Genomic DNA, 17,888 nt, shown 5'->3' with positions numbered 1-17,888 from the left:
GAAATTTACAAACTCACTAGTAAACAAGGAATAATGCTATATATTCAACTTTTATCCCATCACTAGGGGTGGGTATCGGTCTGTTTTTCCTATTTCCGATTACCGAACCGAATTTATCAGTTAATTGGTTTATTAACCGATATCGTTTCGATAAGCTTTTATTTCGAAAATTTCAGTTAAATCGGTTTCTGTGATACACCTTTGTTTCAAACAAAACCCACCAAAAAAATTGTCAAAAACCCATACAAAACCCAACAAAAAAAATCATCAAGCACTTAAATAAATAATACAAAAAAATAAATAAATTTGTTTTGATGAATCCTTCCCCATACGAACAATGTGCGTGTGAGGAGTGAGAAGAGAGGGAGGGAAGGAGTGAGGCATGACTTGTGAGCGTGAGACCGAGAGAGTCAAAGACCGTGAGAGGGGGGCGGCCGTCAGAGAGGCAGAGGGTGAGCTGTGAGACCGTGAAAGCTTGAGAGGCAAGCATTGAAAGTCTAAGAGGGCTAACCAAAACAAAAAAAGAAAGAGATTCAGGATTAGGGTTAAAAAAGAAAGAGATGTATATATAGCATCTCTTTAAAAATAAAAATAAAAAATAAAAAATCATTTTTTAGAAAAACAACGTTGTTTCATCAGTTGTATGAAACGACGTCATTTTATACCCCCAATATCGGTTCCTTATCGGGTATATCGAAAATCGATAAGCAAAATTTTGTTCCGATTACTAAATTGGTATAAAAATCTTAATTAATTACTGACCGACTACTACCGATTGACGGTTAATTTCGATTCGGTCACAATCAGTAAACAATCGGTAGTCGGTTAATCTGCCTACCCCTACCCATCACACACCTATCTCACTATGCTAAAGTAGCCGTGCCTATCAACCATTGGATTAGCCTTTATTAAATTTTTTTTTTTTTTCAAAAAAAAAAAAAAAACAAGAGATAATTGGCACTGTCATATCAACCCAATAAAATTGATGTGATAAGTGAATTGAGTGTTTAGAATTACTCATAACCAAGTTACTCAACACTTGGGCAATATAGGCCACTCAAACCTCCAACCACAATATGACACATCAAGAGGTTAAGGTATTTTTGTCCTTTTAGCCCAAGTATAACTAATTTATACGAGAAAGTCCACGTATCTCCTTCAATTGCGATAATGTCCCTTCCAAACTATCAAAAATTGTCAATATTCCCTCAATGACAAAAATACCCTTAATAAATTATTTTTTTATTAAAAAAAGTGAAAAAGGGAAATGGATCGTTTTTGTTAAAGAAAAAAATTAGTTTTTAATTTTTTTTGAATTAATAGGGGTGTTTTTGTCACATTGACAAAAATAGAGGATCATTTGTCTTTTTTGCTTTGGGGGTACATTGTCAATTTTTTTGATAATTTGTGAGGACATTATCAACTTGATGATAGTTTGAGGGGTAGGTGAATTTTTTCCTAGTTTATAATATATATTTGGGCTAAAATATGCTTTTATATATATATATATATATATAATAATAATAATTAAAAAAAAAAAAAGACAATAGTTTAGAAATTCAAAAACAGCGGTGGTCCTAGTGGAGCCAAGGCAAGGCACGCGGGCTTTGCTTATATGGCCTCTTGGCACAGGTGGAGAAGAAGAACAGAGAGAAAACGTACGTTTTTCCAAAGAGAAAGCCAGAACCTTACCAAATCAGTCCGGGAAAGGTTTTTTCCTTTTTGTCTCCGGAAAGTTATCTTTGGAAAGTAAACTTTGTTTTTCGCTTATTTATATGTAAGACTTTCTTTTTCTCTCCAACAGGAAGTCTATCCGAAGAAAGTGTGAAGCAGAGGATTTATGTCGTCTGGTTTTTATCTGCAATCTGGAGCTCTGAAGCAGCTCTTAGCCTTTAACACATTCCTCCTGTTCTTCACCTTTTGCACGCAATCATGTTTTTGTCATTGTCGGACCCAAAAACAGTCTTCCCCAAACCTTTTTCACGCCATTAAGATCGAAACAGTTTGTGGGTTTTTGTCTATTTTATGTCTTTTATTGCGCTGTTTTTTTTTTTTTTTTTTAAAAAAAAACCTTAATTTATGATGGGTTTTAGGATTTATTCTACTTTGTTTTGTTTTTAATAAAAAGAATTTTTCTTGCAGGACTTGCTATGGTTTAGACTCCTTCGGGGCTTATCTCAGAAACACAAATTGTTTCCTTCTCAATTTGGGTTTAAGGGTTTTGGGTTTTTCGTGATACTCAAGATTGATTGAAAAGGATCTCGATTCTTTTCCTAGAATCAAAAAACAATATTCAATTCAAGACAATGATTATGAAAAGCAGTGAAAATATGAGGAAAATTCGAATTATGGTCGATGATCCTTATGCCACCGATTCTTCAAGCGACGATGATGATGAAGAACACGAGTTGAAGAAAGAACAAGGAAAAATTTCTAAGCGATTTGTCAAGGAGATTCTGCTTCCTAATTTCCGATATGATTTTTCGTTTGCTGATACAAATTCTCCACAACCCAGTAATGAAACGAAAATTAGTATTACGTCGAAGGTTTCCGACAATGAGGGAGATTGCAAGAGAGTTCGGAGATCTTCCTCTGCATACAAGGGCGTACGCCGCCGGAAGTGGGGGAAGTATATAGCGGAGATCCGCGATCCAGTTCAACGCCGGCGGCTGTGGCTTGGTACTTACAATACCGAGGAGGAGGCTGCTCGTGTTTACAAGAAAAAGAAGCTGGAGCTTGAAAGCTTGAAATCACCACCGGCTGATTCTACCGCAATGCTGGTCGACACCCAAAATCCGTTTCATCGTCCGTCGCCGTTGTCTGTGCTCGATGTCTCCACCCCGGCTCCGGTCAAGGAGGAAGGCAACGTGGAAACGATTATTGAAGAAGTAGTAGAAGAGTCCGTTGCTGCAGCTCCGCCGGAAATGGCGATATTGGTACAGCCATTGGAGATCCGAGAGATGGTTCCGGGATATGATTATTCGGTGTTGGGGAACGATTTCGACAGAATTTTCAACGGCATTGATGGGGATGAAATGTGTGGGGTTGAATATGGAGAAGCCGGCGGTCTTCCTTCGCTTGACTACTTTTCTGACCAGGATTTTTCGTGGATTGAGGAAACATTACAGTTTTGCAGATAAAGGATGATTTTAAAAGCCACATCACAGTTAGACATTAGGAAAATATTAGGAGAATATCTAACATTTTTCATATATATATATATATATAAAAGAATACAAAAACAATTTTTAGATTTATTGTGAGATTTCTTTCAATTTTGTTGAGGGAGAATTTCTTCTTGATCCCGTAAGATTTCTTTATAATTGTAAATTCTCAAATTACGTAATTTAGACAATTTTTAGGTATTAAAACGCTTGAAAAATGTTATTTATGAAAAATGTGGCATGTTATCGAGCTAACAAAAAAGAATTTTCCTCCAAAAAAACTTCATTTTCACTTTTGTAGAGACACTTCTTTTTCATAAAATTAAAAAACAATTTTTGGCTCAAAGCTTTTTGATAACAAAGAGAGCAAAAACCTCATGAAAATATATTCAAGTTTCAATTATAATATATAACATTTTTCAAGCATTTCGATATCTAAAAACAACTAAAATTACGTAATTTGAAAATCTACTATTTCTTTAAAATTAAAGGGGATCTTAATTTGTATTAGAGACAGAAAAACTCATTCTCAACTTCAGTCTAGGAGCTTATAATTTTAAATTTCGTATGATATCTGTTAGAGTATATCATGGAGTTTGAAAATAAAGTATATCATGGAGCTCGAGAATAAAGTCACAGTTTAAGACTATTGTTGACTTATAGTTAAAGACTATTACTGAGTAATACTTAAAAGACTATTATTGAGTTATAGTGAATAGTTAAAGACTATCACCTAGCTAACAAGTGATGACTATTTAGTCCTAGGCTTCTCAAGGATTTCTATTTGAAGTGAATAACTATATTTAGTCCTACGTTTCTCAAAAACCCCTCTTTGTGGTGATAAGGCAGTGATGGACTTTAGCAACAAAGTACTGATCTTCTGAAACACAACTATACCCAATAATATTTAAAAAATAAAAAACAAAATGCTGTCTATTAAAAACCCATTGAGGGAAGCTTAATTAAGAACAAAGACGAGGAAAGAAAAAATCATTAAGCTTCAAAATGATAAAAATCATTATTCGTCCTATTTTTCACTCATTTTCATATCGTCCGTAATGATGTGCTTATAAAATTATGAGCGGCGTGATAAAGATTAAGGTGTGATAAATGAAGTTGATGAAAATCCAGCCACAAGAATCTAGCAAATTCAAATTTGTTTAGGGAATCTTGCTTGATAAGAGTAAAATACCCACAAACCATTCAAATATGACTTCAAATTTTGATTGGAATAGGTAAGATTTGTTTAGCCAAAATTGATAAGCTCACTTGCATTGCAAGCAATTGACACTTGAAAAAACTTTGGAGGAAGTAGTTAAAAGTAGCTTTCAAATATTAAGCAAATATAGCTTTAATTGCTTCAGATAAAAATAAAATATACTTTTATTTATTATTTATTATTTATTTATTTTTTCTGTGGACTTTGGCTGAAAATGAAATATGAAAGCCATGGCCACCTGCCTCCCTGACAAGCCTCAACTGCACCTACAGCCGCCTACTTCAAAGCCCGGCCCCACTCTTTTGGTCTCTTTCTCACTAGATAAGATGTGGTATTTTCTAGTAATCAATTATTATTATTATTTTTAAGAATTATTAGGCAATTCTATATGAGTATGGTGAAATAAAAGTAGAATATTAGAATGGTATATAACATTTTTCATTTGATAAACTAGAGATAAAAAGGGGGAAAATAAAAGAAAAGAAGGAAAAGCTACTAATAATGTTTTATAAATTACAATAATTAATCCTAGGTTAGTAAGCTTAGGTTGTCATTTTGACAATTTTGTTTGCATATCATGTCTGGCAAGCTCTCAGCCACTTCTTAGAGGAATTGCTCTTGTTTCTGGGTTAATCTTCTCTTCCTCCAATAACGTAATCTTTTGTCTTATATAATTCATAATGGTTTATGCGTTTTGAATTTCTATATAAAATGACTAACTAAACTCTTAAAAAAAAAAAAAAAATCTCCATCTGACTCTTTGAACCAAATGCAATATATAGTTCATTTACGATGCTTAAGGCCTGTTTGGCTGTGCATTTGACTTTAACACTTAAAAAGTCTGTTTGAAAAAAAATATTTGTTTGATTAACAAAATTGAAAACGTTTTTAAGAGTTTAAAAAGCCTAAAAATTGTCAAAACGTATTTTTGACAAAAGCTTAAAAATGAAGTTTTTGTCAAAAAACACATTTTGACTTAAAAACTCTATTTTTCAAATACAATCTCAAACATGCATTTACTCATATATAGGAAAGCACTTTAGATAAATGCATAAGATTTTTTATTTTGGAAAAAATCCACTTTACCCCTTGAAGTGTCAGGAGTTTTTCAATTTGAACCTCAAAGTTTAAAAATTGGCAATGTACCCCCTAATGTTTCAAAAATTTTCAATTTAAACCTTCCGTTACTAATTTTCGTCAGATTGGACGAAAATCTATGAAATTACGTAATTACCCTTAGACTTTTATTTTTATTTTTATTTTTTATTTTTTTAAATTTTCGTCCAATTTAACGGAAATTAGTAACGGAATGTTTAAATTAAAAGTTTTTGAAACATTAGGGGGTACATCCCCAATTTTTAAACTTCGAGATTTAAATTGAAAAACTCTTTAAACTTCAAGGGGGTAAAGTAGATTTTTCCCTTTTATTTTTTACTTTTATAATTGGCTATATTTTTCTATTCATTTCTCTCTCCCTCTCCCTCAATCAAAGAGAAGAGAAATATTATTCAAATGATATATATAACATTTGAAAAGTCATTAATCAAAATAGGGGAACAGATTTTAGTTACTTATTTTAGATAGGATGATCATATCCTTCTTATTTATCGAACAAATAAAGAGACGCGACTTTTCTATTACCTTCCAAATTTCTTTCGTTTATTTACATATTGTGGAGACTTTATCCGCCAAATTCCAAACCACATTATTACATGTTCTCATTTTTTTCCCCCCAAACAAACGGCACGTTGGTTTAATTGGTCCCTCTTTCTCCATCCAAAGATTTTTCTTCTTCAGAGTGAGTGTGACAGTAAATCCGAAAATATTTGACCACTGCCCCATTAATTAAAGTTGGTAGGGTGTAAGATCAGCAGCCCCTACAGATAACCGAGGATTTTACAAAGTCAGCAAAAAAACAATAACCTATGTCACGGGCAACATTTCAGCACTATGCCATGGCATCAAGATGAGAAAGGTCAGAGAAGTGAGAACTGTAGTTTGCATCTGAAAATATGGAATAATTCAAATAATAATAATAATAACAATAATTTCGCTTAGGTGCAGTAAAAAAAACTACACCAAGCACGGATTTATTTATTGTTACAGTGATTTTCTATCAGAATGCAAATCATTCAGATCTATTGGGATGCTTCTAAAATAGTGAAGCTGTTTCTGCATAATACTCCCAGTAAGTAAGACAAGGAGTGTCCCGCCCATCTTTGCAGGACCAAATGAATGATGCCTAACGAATACTATACCACAAACAAGGCGAAGAAACCTCCTCAAAGCCTTTGGAACTCCAAGAAGAAACCAAAGCTTTTCCAGAATGTACACTCCCCAGTATTCAGATCCCTTTGACGTCATCCGTGAAAGCCAGTTCGCATACAAGCGCGAGATGATCGCTGCCCCATTTCTGCAATTTAACAGTAAAACTTGATGAATCCATGGACAATTTAACATTGAGAGCAGAGGTCAATATATAATAAGCTTACAATGTAAGGAAACAAAGGCTAACCTCTTGAGTCTGTAATATAGGCCAATCAACATTCAGTGATGTTCACAAACAATTTGCAGAAAAAGATTAACAATATGAACTAATATTGGTATATCCATTGAAAATTGTTCCTAGATATGGACCCTCAAATTGCAACACATTCACGAACTTCCAAGAGAAAAAGGGTGTTTAAAGAATCAGTTCAAAGACCATGATTGTTACTAAAGCTGGTGATTTAAGTGTTATTTAGTAAAATTACATTATGATGCAACATATCCCCTTTATTATTTTTTGGAAAACGATAAATAAGCAAACGTTACAACTCAACCAGACAAAGGCTTAGTCCATAATTTCATGGAGTCAGCTACACGAATACGCCAATCCAATCAGCTCTACTGGAAGCCAAATTTACAGTCTAGACCATTGTGCCACGAATTAATTCCCAACCCCGTCTCCCCGGCATCCTTGCCCCCTGGCTTTGTAATGTCTTCTACTTGAAGCGAATAACTTGCTACTTCACTCCCCACTTATAATGGGATTTGTCCCTTTTTTTTCTTTCTATAGCAAGTTACTTACACACATTCAATGGGTCTTGAACTATGATTTACTCTCTGTTGTGAGTGCACTTGTGAGTGTTGTGTCCTACATTGAGAAAATATAAAAGAAAAGAATGCTTAATATACCTAAGTGGACCTTAGCCCATTAACTTAAGCTTTTGAGCTAGAGTTGTGTTCAATTATGTATATTGATATACTCTTGATAAAAACTCCGTAACCGCTTTATCTCCCAACACTTTCCACGCCATTCTTAAAAGGGCAGGAAAGTGATTTGAGCTAGAGCTTATAAAAGCCATTTGCTTCCTTACTTTAATCTTGCACACATCTTAGATAACTTCCCCTCTTCCCATCTCCAATTTGAGGTTCTCACTGAAAGCAATTCAGGAGGAAAGTTGCCCAAAATTAACCATTGATTCTAGCTGTTGTCAGTCACTCTATTTTGAAGTCTCCTCTATAACCTTGTTGCATGGAGTTGAACACGAGACACAATTTCTTGTATTTTTTTCTAGGTTAATGAATTGAGACATGGATTTAGAATTAAAATATAACATGAAAAATGAAACAAAGACATAGCTACTAGACATCTTTTATGATATCCTGCTCTTTGCCTCTCTTAACTGAAATTTTCATTTGTTTACACTTGATTGAACAAAAAACAAAAAGAGACATGGTCCAGGAAATTGAAATTATTACAACCCTCTATCAACTGTTCTCTATGCAACCATTGCGTTTTAAGATATGTGACTATTGCAGACATAGCCCTACTTAAAAAAGTCTCCATGAAACTAAGTTTATAATTGCACCCTTTGCCCCTCCTACATTCAAGATAGACATATCAATGAGTAGGTGTGGACACACAAATAACTTCTTTAAAATATCTGGCATTGTTGAGGTCATATCATAAAGTACGGATAAAAAACCAACATTCAAAGCTACTTTTCTTTGAAAATTTAAGATGCTAAAATGAAAACTTTCACGATCAAATTCAAATAACTCTCATAATATGCAAGAACAAGCGCCTTAAACAGTATATTTAGATAATTTCTGTATGATATGATTGATCAAGCTCAGTATTTAAAAGCCTAAAGGTACCTTACTTGGGAGCCCTCCACTTCTTCTTAAAATATCAATGGGTAAGGTCTCGAGAGCTCTCACAGGTACAAGTTCATCTGTATGCCTGTGTCAATCAAACGTATCAATAACTAAAAGTTTTCAAAGGCAAACAGAGTTTTGTACTTTTTACAATAAACTTGAACTACCAGATATAATCAACAGTTCCCATAAACTTAGAGTGGTATGATGTTGCCAAGGGTTCCCCATGATTATCTCTCGTTCTACAGCTCCCCTGCATCATTTAATTATAGGTTATGAAAGAAATACACAGGAAACAATTTAGCTGAATAGGAAACATGCAATAAAGATACTCCTATGTTGAATATTTGGCAGAGTTCCTGTGTAAGACACCGACATACATGTACTTCAGTCATAAAATATCTCCTTTAAATGGGGATTACAATACTCATCGTGTCTCACTTGTGTAAGATATCAACCTCAATATTCCTCAAGTGCACATTATTATACTTCGTTTGAACAAGTTAAGCAACATCCCTTCATAAGTTGGCAATCTAAGGTATACAAGAAAATAAAATAGTGTGAAAAGATTCAAGCATCTTACGGGAACACCATGATATGCACTGGAAAGCTTTAATTGGTGTTGAACATGGGTGGCTCCTCCACTACCTGTTGCAAGCCTTCGTTCTTCATCACTCCATCTATACAACAGTGACCTTGAGATAGACTTCAAAACATTGCATCTGGAATAAACCAATCTATGCATAGTAATAGTGATAGTAATGAAACACAGCAACAACAACATCATATTAATCAATATTCACCACTAGTGTAATCATCTGAGAGGCAATGGAAGCCATGTGACAATATATGCCTTGGGTTATTAAAATGAATATCCCCATCAAAACTACAGAAAGGATGAAGGCTGAACGCCTGGTCATAATCCTGCACATATTTAGGAGTAAATCTCTTTGCTGCTAAGCGAGCACTCTAACCTGCTAATAGCAGGGAAGAGGGTAAACCCTAAGGGGTTGGCTCAAAGGTTGGACAGCTTAGGACTTTGAGTACACTCCTCAAGGTCTTAGGTTCGAAACTCATAGAGTGCAAATTGCTTCTTGGGGCCATCCGACTGGGAGTTCACCCCTTAAATTAACCGAGGTGCACTTGCAGAAAGCTCCTTGCTGAGGACCTGTGAACCCTCGGAATTAGTCGGAGCGAAGCTCCGAATACCCGGTGTCAAATAAAAAAAATAAAAAAATAAAAAAAACTGGGAAGAGGGTATAAAACAAAGTTATTGTTAAAGTATTTAATTAAATAATTAAATTCATGATTTCCTATCAGCTTAAACTTTTGGTATAAGTAGTGATTTTAACACTTTTCAAAATAAAATTCCTTTCCTTTTTTTTTTTTCCTTGTTTCATATACTACTTTAGGTCTATGTTTTCTTCATAGTCATGTAAACAACCTCACTTTAACATTTCAAGAACTATCTCATTTACTGCTCAATTTAGTGATACTTTATTTTAAATGTATAGATGTTAAGATGCAAAGGAACTTGAAAATGAACTATTTTACACACGTCATATCAGACTCATGACTGAGAATGTAGAATAAAATATTTTGATAGGAATTCTTAAATACCTGGCCGGATTCTGATTCTGAAATCTGCCTCTGCATTGAGATGGATATTCAAGCTGTCCTGAAATTTTTCTGCGGTCATGTAGGTGGATGTCTAACTGCAACAAATTCCAGCAACAACGAAGTGTTTCATATTAAATCCAAAAAAATGAGAGACAACCCAGAGATATTTAAGGCCATTGGAGTCCCAAGAATGTGCAAAACACACACACACAAAAAAAGGCTTGACACACCACAAGGACTGAACTCACCTTTGATGAAGCCACAAACTGATAAATTGCACTCTGACCACAGGATGGAAAAAAAAAAAAAAAAAAAAAAAGAAAAGAAAAAAAAAAGATATAAGTGACAATGAAAATTAACGATTGCATTCTACAATTTTTTTATTTATTCATTAAGAATTGCCTAGCATGATCTCACCTGAGGAAGACTATTTAGATCCCCACCAATTACTACTGGGATGTCACCCCATTCTTGTGATAGCTCGTACGCTCTTTCAAGAAAGATTCGAACCTACAGGATTGTAGCTTACATGCAAACTTATTACTGTAGTTAAAAAAAAAAAGCCATTTGAATGAAAATAGAAAAATCCTTTCTTTTCTTCTGGCAGCTGATGATGCAGTGGAATATTATGGCATCACAACCATGAGTTCATATATAGAATCTGAAGCTAACTCCCCCTTCCAGCCAACAGCCCCAGTAGGAAAGGATTTGGGGGGGAATGTACTTGCATGCACAGTACATATAAGAGATGAGAGTAGGGGACTGTTTTTAACATTGAGAATCCCAAAAGATATTAACTGAAACCATTCCGCAGGAATTTCAGCTCTTTCACAGAGAATAGAGCAGTAAATACCTGGCCTAGCTTGATGTCTCCACGGTTTGGGTTGAAGAGTACATGTATATTTCCAACCAGTAATCTTCGACTTAGAGTTGGTGGAGACCTATAAGGGCACATAAGTTAGTGATTGAACTGGCAAAGTGTTTTTGCAAAAACAAAAAATATGAGAGTTTCGTATCTTCTGGATATGACAATTGAGCACGTACAGAAATCTCTTACGAGAGAGGAAGAATCACAAGTTCAAAAACCAATTTCATGAAAATATGAAGAATAAAATCATACATTGCATGAACTACAAAGCAAAAGTATTATGGACTTCTCTTTTTCTTGAGCAAAAAGTACGATAGACTTGTTTGTGATATAGATTTTTTGTGCATAGCTTTACAATTTTCAGGTTAAACTTTTAAAAAAAAAAAAAAAATCAGATTTGATCACCAATTCATATACCATATTTCCCAGCTGTGGAACCTTCTCAAGCACAAGCACAGGTGATGGTCAAAACTGTGTTCCTTTGGATTTTTATTGACAGCAGACTAAATTTCTCCCATAATATATCATCATTAGATCTATTTGCGCTTGTCTTAAAGCAGGCTCCCTAGGGTAAACTTTCCTGCTCAATTTTCTTTTAATTAGTTTGTTTCCAGCAATTACTGTTTTTATTAATGCATCTTTTATTGGGAAGAAAAAAAAAAAAAAAAGATGAAAATATAACGGCACAAAAGGACAGTTAGACACATAAGGGCCATAAGGCCCAATCTCTTATTAAGTACTAATAAAGGCAGATATAATTTCATGATTTTCATCTATTTGTCCAGTTGCATGAATGTTTCTATACAAAATAAAATGAAACTTACATGGATCTTTCGGTATACAATTCAGACTCTGATTGATTTTGGATCATCTATATAAGATAAAAGAAAATATAAATGAATAAAATCTAAAAAGAAAAACTATGAGTAAATCGGAAGCATAATTGGATTTCCCATGACAACAAAGCAAGTCAAGTAAATTATATACAACAAATATTGGAGGAAAAAAACAAAAGGACAACAAAGAAAAAGGAAAGGGATACTGCTCGAGGACTACCAAGTAACATCTCAGCCATGAAACAGAAAGCAGCTATAATTAAGAATCACAAGATACTGAGGTGAAAAGCACTTCAAGCCAACTAAAAAACAAAAGAAAAAAAAAAAAAAAATCAATGAATGTTATAAGCTACTTATGTAGCTAGACCATTGTGTAATCACCATTTCCTTTAGTTTCTCTGTTTTTGCAAGTAAGAATGTTTTTTTTTGATGACGAGGAACCCCTCCAAGGCAGGGCCACTTTGTGTATCCACCCACGTCGGGTAAACCTCGGACCCGTGTAAAGCGCCCCTTCTACATGGATTGGGTAATACTCCGGCTTTACCGGCGGGCTGACCCTAACGAATTGTTTGCACCCAGGGGGATTCAAACCTTAGACCTAATGGAATGCCACCAAGACCAAGGCCCTTACCACTTGAGTGTCATACACTTTCCACTCTATAAGCCAAAAGGTCCTTGAGAAAACATTATTCTCAAATGCAATGTACTACTGAAACACAATAGGGTATAATATTTATGCTTCCTCCCCCTTGTTCCACACAATTGGCATAGTTTCAACGCATAAATGCAACTTTTATGTATCTTGTAACTTCACAGTCTTCACAAAGCCTCAAGTGATGGGACACTTGAACTTCTTCAAAGCCAGTATCTCAACTGGGAGTGCCTTCCTCTTCCACATTCCACTTAAATTTGCAAAGTTCCAATGCAATTTAGGGAACATGAAATGAGGTTACCATAAATGCAACTAAAGTGGATCTTATAACTCTTACACTCTTCACAAAAACTCCACCATGGGACTCTAAAACTTCAGGAAAGGCAGTATCTGAACTTGGAATGCCACCATAACTTACAAACGAATTTCAGGAATGAGGGAAAACCAAAAAGAATGACAGAAACTAATAGAAGATGGAAATTTCCAAGCATAACACCATATTGTACATGAAAGATCAGCCTTGAAGCTAAGTTGAACCATTAGGCCAATACTGGGGTTGACTTATTTACATCTTAGCAAATGGGTATCTTGTTTCAAATATACACCCCTGGAAGAGGTAAAAGGATAATCAAATTGCAAAAATTAGAAAATCTGCATACCTCCAAAACACAAAGTTGAGCAACATTGTCACGAAGGGCAAAACTCCTGAACTCTATATTTTCTTGATGCAAAAGGGTAAATCTGCTCAGAATATGATTTTGGATATTCAAAATGATGATAAATATGACTAATTAAGCTCACTGCAAACAAAGTGCTCAATAGCTATAAAACCAATACACAAGGTATTACCTATCAAAAAAGGCATCGAGAGGCATGCTCATAGTAAAAAATCAAAATGTCAAGGTATATTATTTACCATATGAGGAATGCTACACTTACTCCCATTTCTTTACACAATTTTTCCACACCCGTAGGTGGCTTTTAAAACCATTATTGAATCAAAATCCAATAAACATTTATCTCATATTCAATGGTGGTTTTAAAAGCTACCCATAGGTGTGAAAAAATTGTGTAAATAAGTGGGAGTAAGTGTAGCATTATTCTTTACTATATCCATCACAATTCTTGTCAGGTATTTGGAGTTTGAAGAATCTATAATAAAACTTGTATTAACCAAGGGAAAGCCTGTCTAGTAATTGAGAAAGAGGTTCCTTGTTCTTTTCCTCCTACTAGCTAGCAGCTAGGTGTTTTCTCATGTATATTTTTTGTGTACTTGGGAGCGTTTTACGCTTTTAATGATATCCGGGTTACTTATTTTTTTTAAAAAAAAGTAAATGAGAAAGAGGTAAACAATAAAGCCACTTCCAAGAAAATAAATAATAGATGAATCGCATGACAAAACATGCTAATTAAAGTATAATAAGCTATACTACAGTGCGGCAGAAATTTGTGATTTCCATAAGGGTCGAGAAACCTTACAGTTTGTCTTTCCAAAATATAGCACACCCATCATATGCTTCACCAGTTCGAGCCTGTAAAAGATTCGTAATCACTACTCTATATTATTTAGAACATAATGGAAAGCACAGTGGTTAGACTAGACATACTATCAGTAATATCTTACTATACCTTGTAAACACCTTTAAAGCCATTATTTTGAAAAAGATTATCTAAATCATCAAAACGATCAACCTCCTGCAGCCATAAGAGTGGGTATGAGAATGTAAAAACAAAATTCATCACAACATGCCTCAATCTCAAGTGCCCTTAACAGTCAAGCCTTTCATATATGATATGAGGTTCAGATAATTGGAAAAATAAAATAAAACAGATTAAACTCCCTAAAGGCAGAGAAGATACTTCATAGAGTAAGGTTCAGGTATATACCCACTTATCAAAAAACAGGTTCAGGCATTTACCATCTTATAAAAATGAAAACATTCAAAGTCATACAAAAAACTGACTCAAAGAAAAATTTTGACAAAAAAGTGGTGCTTTGCTATGAAATAAGATATCGAGGAAAAAATCAAATACAACCCATGCAGCTACACAAGATTGAAATCATGACCACAGCCTCCAATGTGTAAATAAATTTAAGCATATATTTTTTTTGTAAGTAATAAATTTAAGCATATTACCTCTACATATTAAGAACTCCTAGGTATTAATGTTATAACAGCTTCTATACCTTTGTTTTTATAAGTAAAACAACAAAATTTCAGAGAACAAGAAAACCAGATGTTATTATAATTCTTTTTAAATATATCTAAAATGCTCACAAATCATCATACAGACAACTGCATCTCCACGCACACAAATGTGTGTCACCAATGAAAAACTTGTAAATTTACCTGGAAACACAGAATGCTTGCATTGTAATGATTGATCTCCTCACATATGAGGATTTTTCGTCGGTCCCAATCTAAAAATTTGCGAGGGACTTTATAATACAAATCCGGATGCTTTAATGCATTTTCAACACCTAGTATATTATATGAAACGACGACAACTTTATCTGCGGAAGAAAAGAAAAAGGTTTAGGCAGAACAAAGAAGTGATAGATATTGGTATCTTGTCCTATAAGCTGAAAGTCACACCCACCCATCCACTCATCGACACACTTGCATACAAGAAGAGAGTAAAAGGGTTACTCCAATGAGATAAAAATCAAGAAAAGATAAAAAATACAAGAAAGAAATGATCATCTTCAATGAGTGTGCATGCAGACAGCCCACTAGACAATCGGTCAGAAATGTCCAAGAAACAGATATTTATGAAGCATTTAATAAAAATAATTAACGATATTGACAATTGACAGAAGTCTTAACTAGACAAAAGATCTTCCCCGGTTCTACTTATCAAGACCATAATACAATTCAAATGATCTGGTAATTCAGATTGAACGTTAACCATAATGCTTCAAACCTCGGGTACCTTTCCTGGAGAAGACCCCTATCAGATTGTTTGCCACACACTCTATAATTAAGAAAGTGTCAGGCTACAAATTATGCCCTTTATTTACTTATTACATTCATATTTTGAGTTTTTTTTGGTAATGTAGCAAAAGTGATTAGATCAAACATACATCTTCCACGAAAGAATACTTAGTTCCAAACTCAAGCTGATCATTATTTTATTGTAAAGATCAGCACATCATCAAGCAACCAGCCTCGCATCCAAGCACGCTCATTTGAGTAATTTGATCATGTACCATATTAAACATGTAAAAGGGTATCAAGAAATTTAATTTAGAGAAAACCCACAACCCCTATCAAGTTAACATGCCGTTACTCAGAATTCTCATACTTTGGCAACAAATTTTCATGGTAGTCTTATAGTAGTAAGAGGAAAGATAAACAAACCAATAAGCATTATTAAGTTTTTTCAAAATCAACGCCACTATTACAAGCTCTCGAATGAAAGTCGAACACTTTTTTCAATTTCCTGAACTGATGACCGCCTAGAAAACCAAAATCACCTACAACTTCAAACTAAGCACTTTAAGCCAAAACCTCTCTATTCAAGTAATGCAAAATTCAAAGAAGTGAAACGACGAAGAAAAGCCAAAAACAAAATCCATTATCTTAGCTGTTACTTTCAAGGACAAATTGCACATTCTGATAATCAATTACACTGCTAAAAGGAAAAGCACTAACAATATTTACATAAATACATAAAGATTTTTACTTTCTTTTTCACCTTCGCAGTTAGAAGTATCGCAAGAAGAGGAAACCCATTGGCGGTTATTACAATCTCTAGCGCTCGATTTTTTGTGTCTTTGCTTCCCACGCGGTGTTGACGAAGAATGCAAGCGTTCGAACCGGTTAGAAGCGGGTAAGGTCCGAGGCGGGTCGGGTACTACGGTTAGGGTTTCTGATTCCGAGACAATTCTCGTTCTGCACCTCTTCGCGTGGCGGCTATTACTATTACTCTTACTACTACGGGATTGCTCCTGCTGAAGACAATGGTGCTTACGCTTGGTCACAGTGGCAGCGCGTGAGGAAGAAGGCTCCGGAGGCGGTTGGGGGCGGTGGCCTCTCTTCATGGTCTTTTGAGTTCAAGGGGTGGCGCGTGGACTTCAGGATTAGGGTGTACGCGCCGCGCTGGTGGGAGTGGCGGTTGCTGTGAGGAGTTTATATGTATCGGCTACGAAGTAGGTGCAAACATTTGGGCCTGCTTGGGAACAGGTGTTTTTTTGTCCAGAATTGGGATGAGGTTATGCCCAAGTATGAATTTTCTTATTAAAAAAAAGAGGAGGGGGGGGGGGGGATGCAAAATGGTTTATGTGATTTGCAATTAACTCATTGTGGTAGTATTAAAATGAACTTAAAGGTCTTTGTAGTATGCCAAAAAAATAATTTAGTTCTTACAACCAAATTTTGTTCACTAACTTAACAAATTATGATAGCGTGAAACGTTATAGTCAATAAAATTGTGATACTTGTCATATTTAAGTCAATGTCACACTAACATAATCTGTTAAATTAGTTGACGAAATTTGACTATAAAGACTAAATTACTTTTTTGGCATACATCACGGACCTTTGAGTTCATTTTGATACCTCATGAAGCTAATTGTAAATCAGCTAAACCATAACAACTAAAATATATATATATATATATATATATATATGAATTTTCTTACCAAAGTGGATTTTTTTTTTCTTTCAATTGAGGGGAAAGGGGAGTCGTCGAATGTCCATGGAGATATTTGAGAAAGTTCTAGACATACTATTTTTTTTTTTTTTTTGGACATGTCTATACAAAAGGGGAAGAGAGATTCGAATTAATGATATCTGTTTCATAAGGCATAATTCTCAGCTGATTGAGTTACCCCTTGTAGACTAGACATACTATTAATTGTATACTATTTAACATGAGTGTAAGAATTACGAGTAGTGCTACTTAGTAGATTTTTATATAATTGTTATACAATTATGATGATGTGATAGTAAAAATTAAGGGTTAAATACCAAATACCCCCTGGAGTTTGGTAACTTTATTTTTACCCTCCTGGGGTTTCATTTTTATCACAGGACCCCCTGGGGTTTTGATAAAGGACCAAGTTAGTCAATCCGTTAGTTGATCGTTAGGACTGACATGTGGACCAATCAGATGTTGACACGCGGCACATATTTAATTTTTAAAATTTTTCTTTTTTAAATTAAAAAAAAAATTGGAGGTGGCTTGGCCATTTTGGGGTGGCTCGACCACCCCCTTTGGCCATGGGGGTGGGCCTGGCCACCCCCATCTGGCCGGATGGGGGTGGCTCGGCCACCCCCTAGGCACCAGGGGTGGCTCGGCAAGGGGGTGGCCGAAACCACCCCCTGTACCCACTGGGGGTGGCTCGGCCACTCCCAATTTTTTTTTTTTTTTTTTTTAATTT

General features: G+C 34.9%; 2 protein-coding genes across 6 annotated transcripts; one reads left to right on the top strand and one right to left on the bottom strand.

Annotated features, from left to right (window-relative positions):
* The first annotated feature begins 2,265 nt into the window (after nucleotides 1-2,265).
* LOC132185284 (ethylene-responsive transcription factor ERF119-like) lies at nucleotides 2,266-3,140 on the top strand. Its single transcript, XM_059599077.2, has one exon. It carries the CDS (start codon nucleotides 2,307-2,309, stop codon nucleotides 3,138-3,140), a length of 834 nt encoding a protein of 277 aa, XP_059455060.2. The 5' UTR covers nucleotides 2,266-2,306.
* Nucleotides 3,141-6,401: 3,261 nt separating this feature from the next.
* Nucleotides 6,402-16,681, bottom strand: LOC132184784 (DNAse I-like superfamily protein). 5 transcript variants are annotated; one of them, XM_059598537.2, is made up of 14 exons: nucleotides 16,202-16,681; nucleotides 14,854-15,017; nucleotides 14,132-14,197; nucleotides 13,982-14,034; nucleotides 13,162-13,243; nucleotides 11,839-11,885; nucleotides 11,000-11,087; nucleotides 10,564-10,656; nucleotides 10,395-10,427; nucleotides 10,147-10,241; nucleotides 9,110-9,248; nucleotides 8,694-8,779; nucleotides 8,527-8,611; nucleotides 6,402-6,796 (listed from the first exon to the last, which is right to left on the bottom strand). In XM_059598537.2, exons 1-14 carry the CDS (start codon nucleotides 16,545-16,547, stop codon nucleotides 6,728-6,730), a joined length of 1,446 nt encoding a protein of 481 aa, XP_059454520.2. In that variant the 5' UTR covers nucleotides 16,548-16,681; the 3' UTR covers nucleotides 6,402-6,727. The 5 variants fall into 5 exon arrangements, with proteins under 5 accessions (XP_059454520.2, XP_059454522.2, XP_059454523.2 ...); XM_059598539.2 differs by having other exon boundaries at nucleotides 8,532-8,611; XM_059598540.2 differs by having other exon boundaries at nucleotides 9,110-9,221.
* Nucleotides 16,682-17,888: the final 1,207 nt, after the last annotated feature.

This window comes from Corylus avellana, chromosome 7 (genome assembly GCF_965113065.1).
Source record: "Corylus avellana chromosome 7, dhCorAvel1.hap1.2, whole genome shotgun sequence".
NCBI classification, from domain to species: Eukaryota; Viridiplantae; Streptophyta; class Magnoliopsida; order Fagales; family Betulaceae; genus Corylus; species Corylus avellana.
This window is presented reverse-complemented; position numbering and strand designations above follow the sequence as displayed.

What these genes read in the sequence shown, in the direction of transcription:
- LOC132185284 (XM_059599077.2), top strand. Translation starts at nt 2,307, where the DNA reads ATGATTATGAAAAGCAGTGAAAATATGAGGAAAATTCGAATTATGGTC.
- LOC132184784 (XM_059598537.2), bottom strand. Translation starts at nt 16,547, where the DNA reads ATGAAGAGAGGCCACCGCCCCCAACCGCCTCCGGAGCCTTCTTCCTCA. An exon ending in CGATACTTCTAACTGCGAAG is followed by an intron (nt 15,018 to 16,201) that starts GTGAAAAAGAAA and finishes TTTCTTCCGCAG; the next exon opens with ATAAAGTTGTCGTCGTTTCA. An exon ending in CTCAACTTTGTGTTTTGGAG is followed by an intron (nt 11,886 to 13,161) that starts GTATGCAGATTT and finishes TATCTTATATAG; the next exon opens with ATGATCCAAAATCAATCAGA.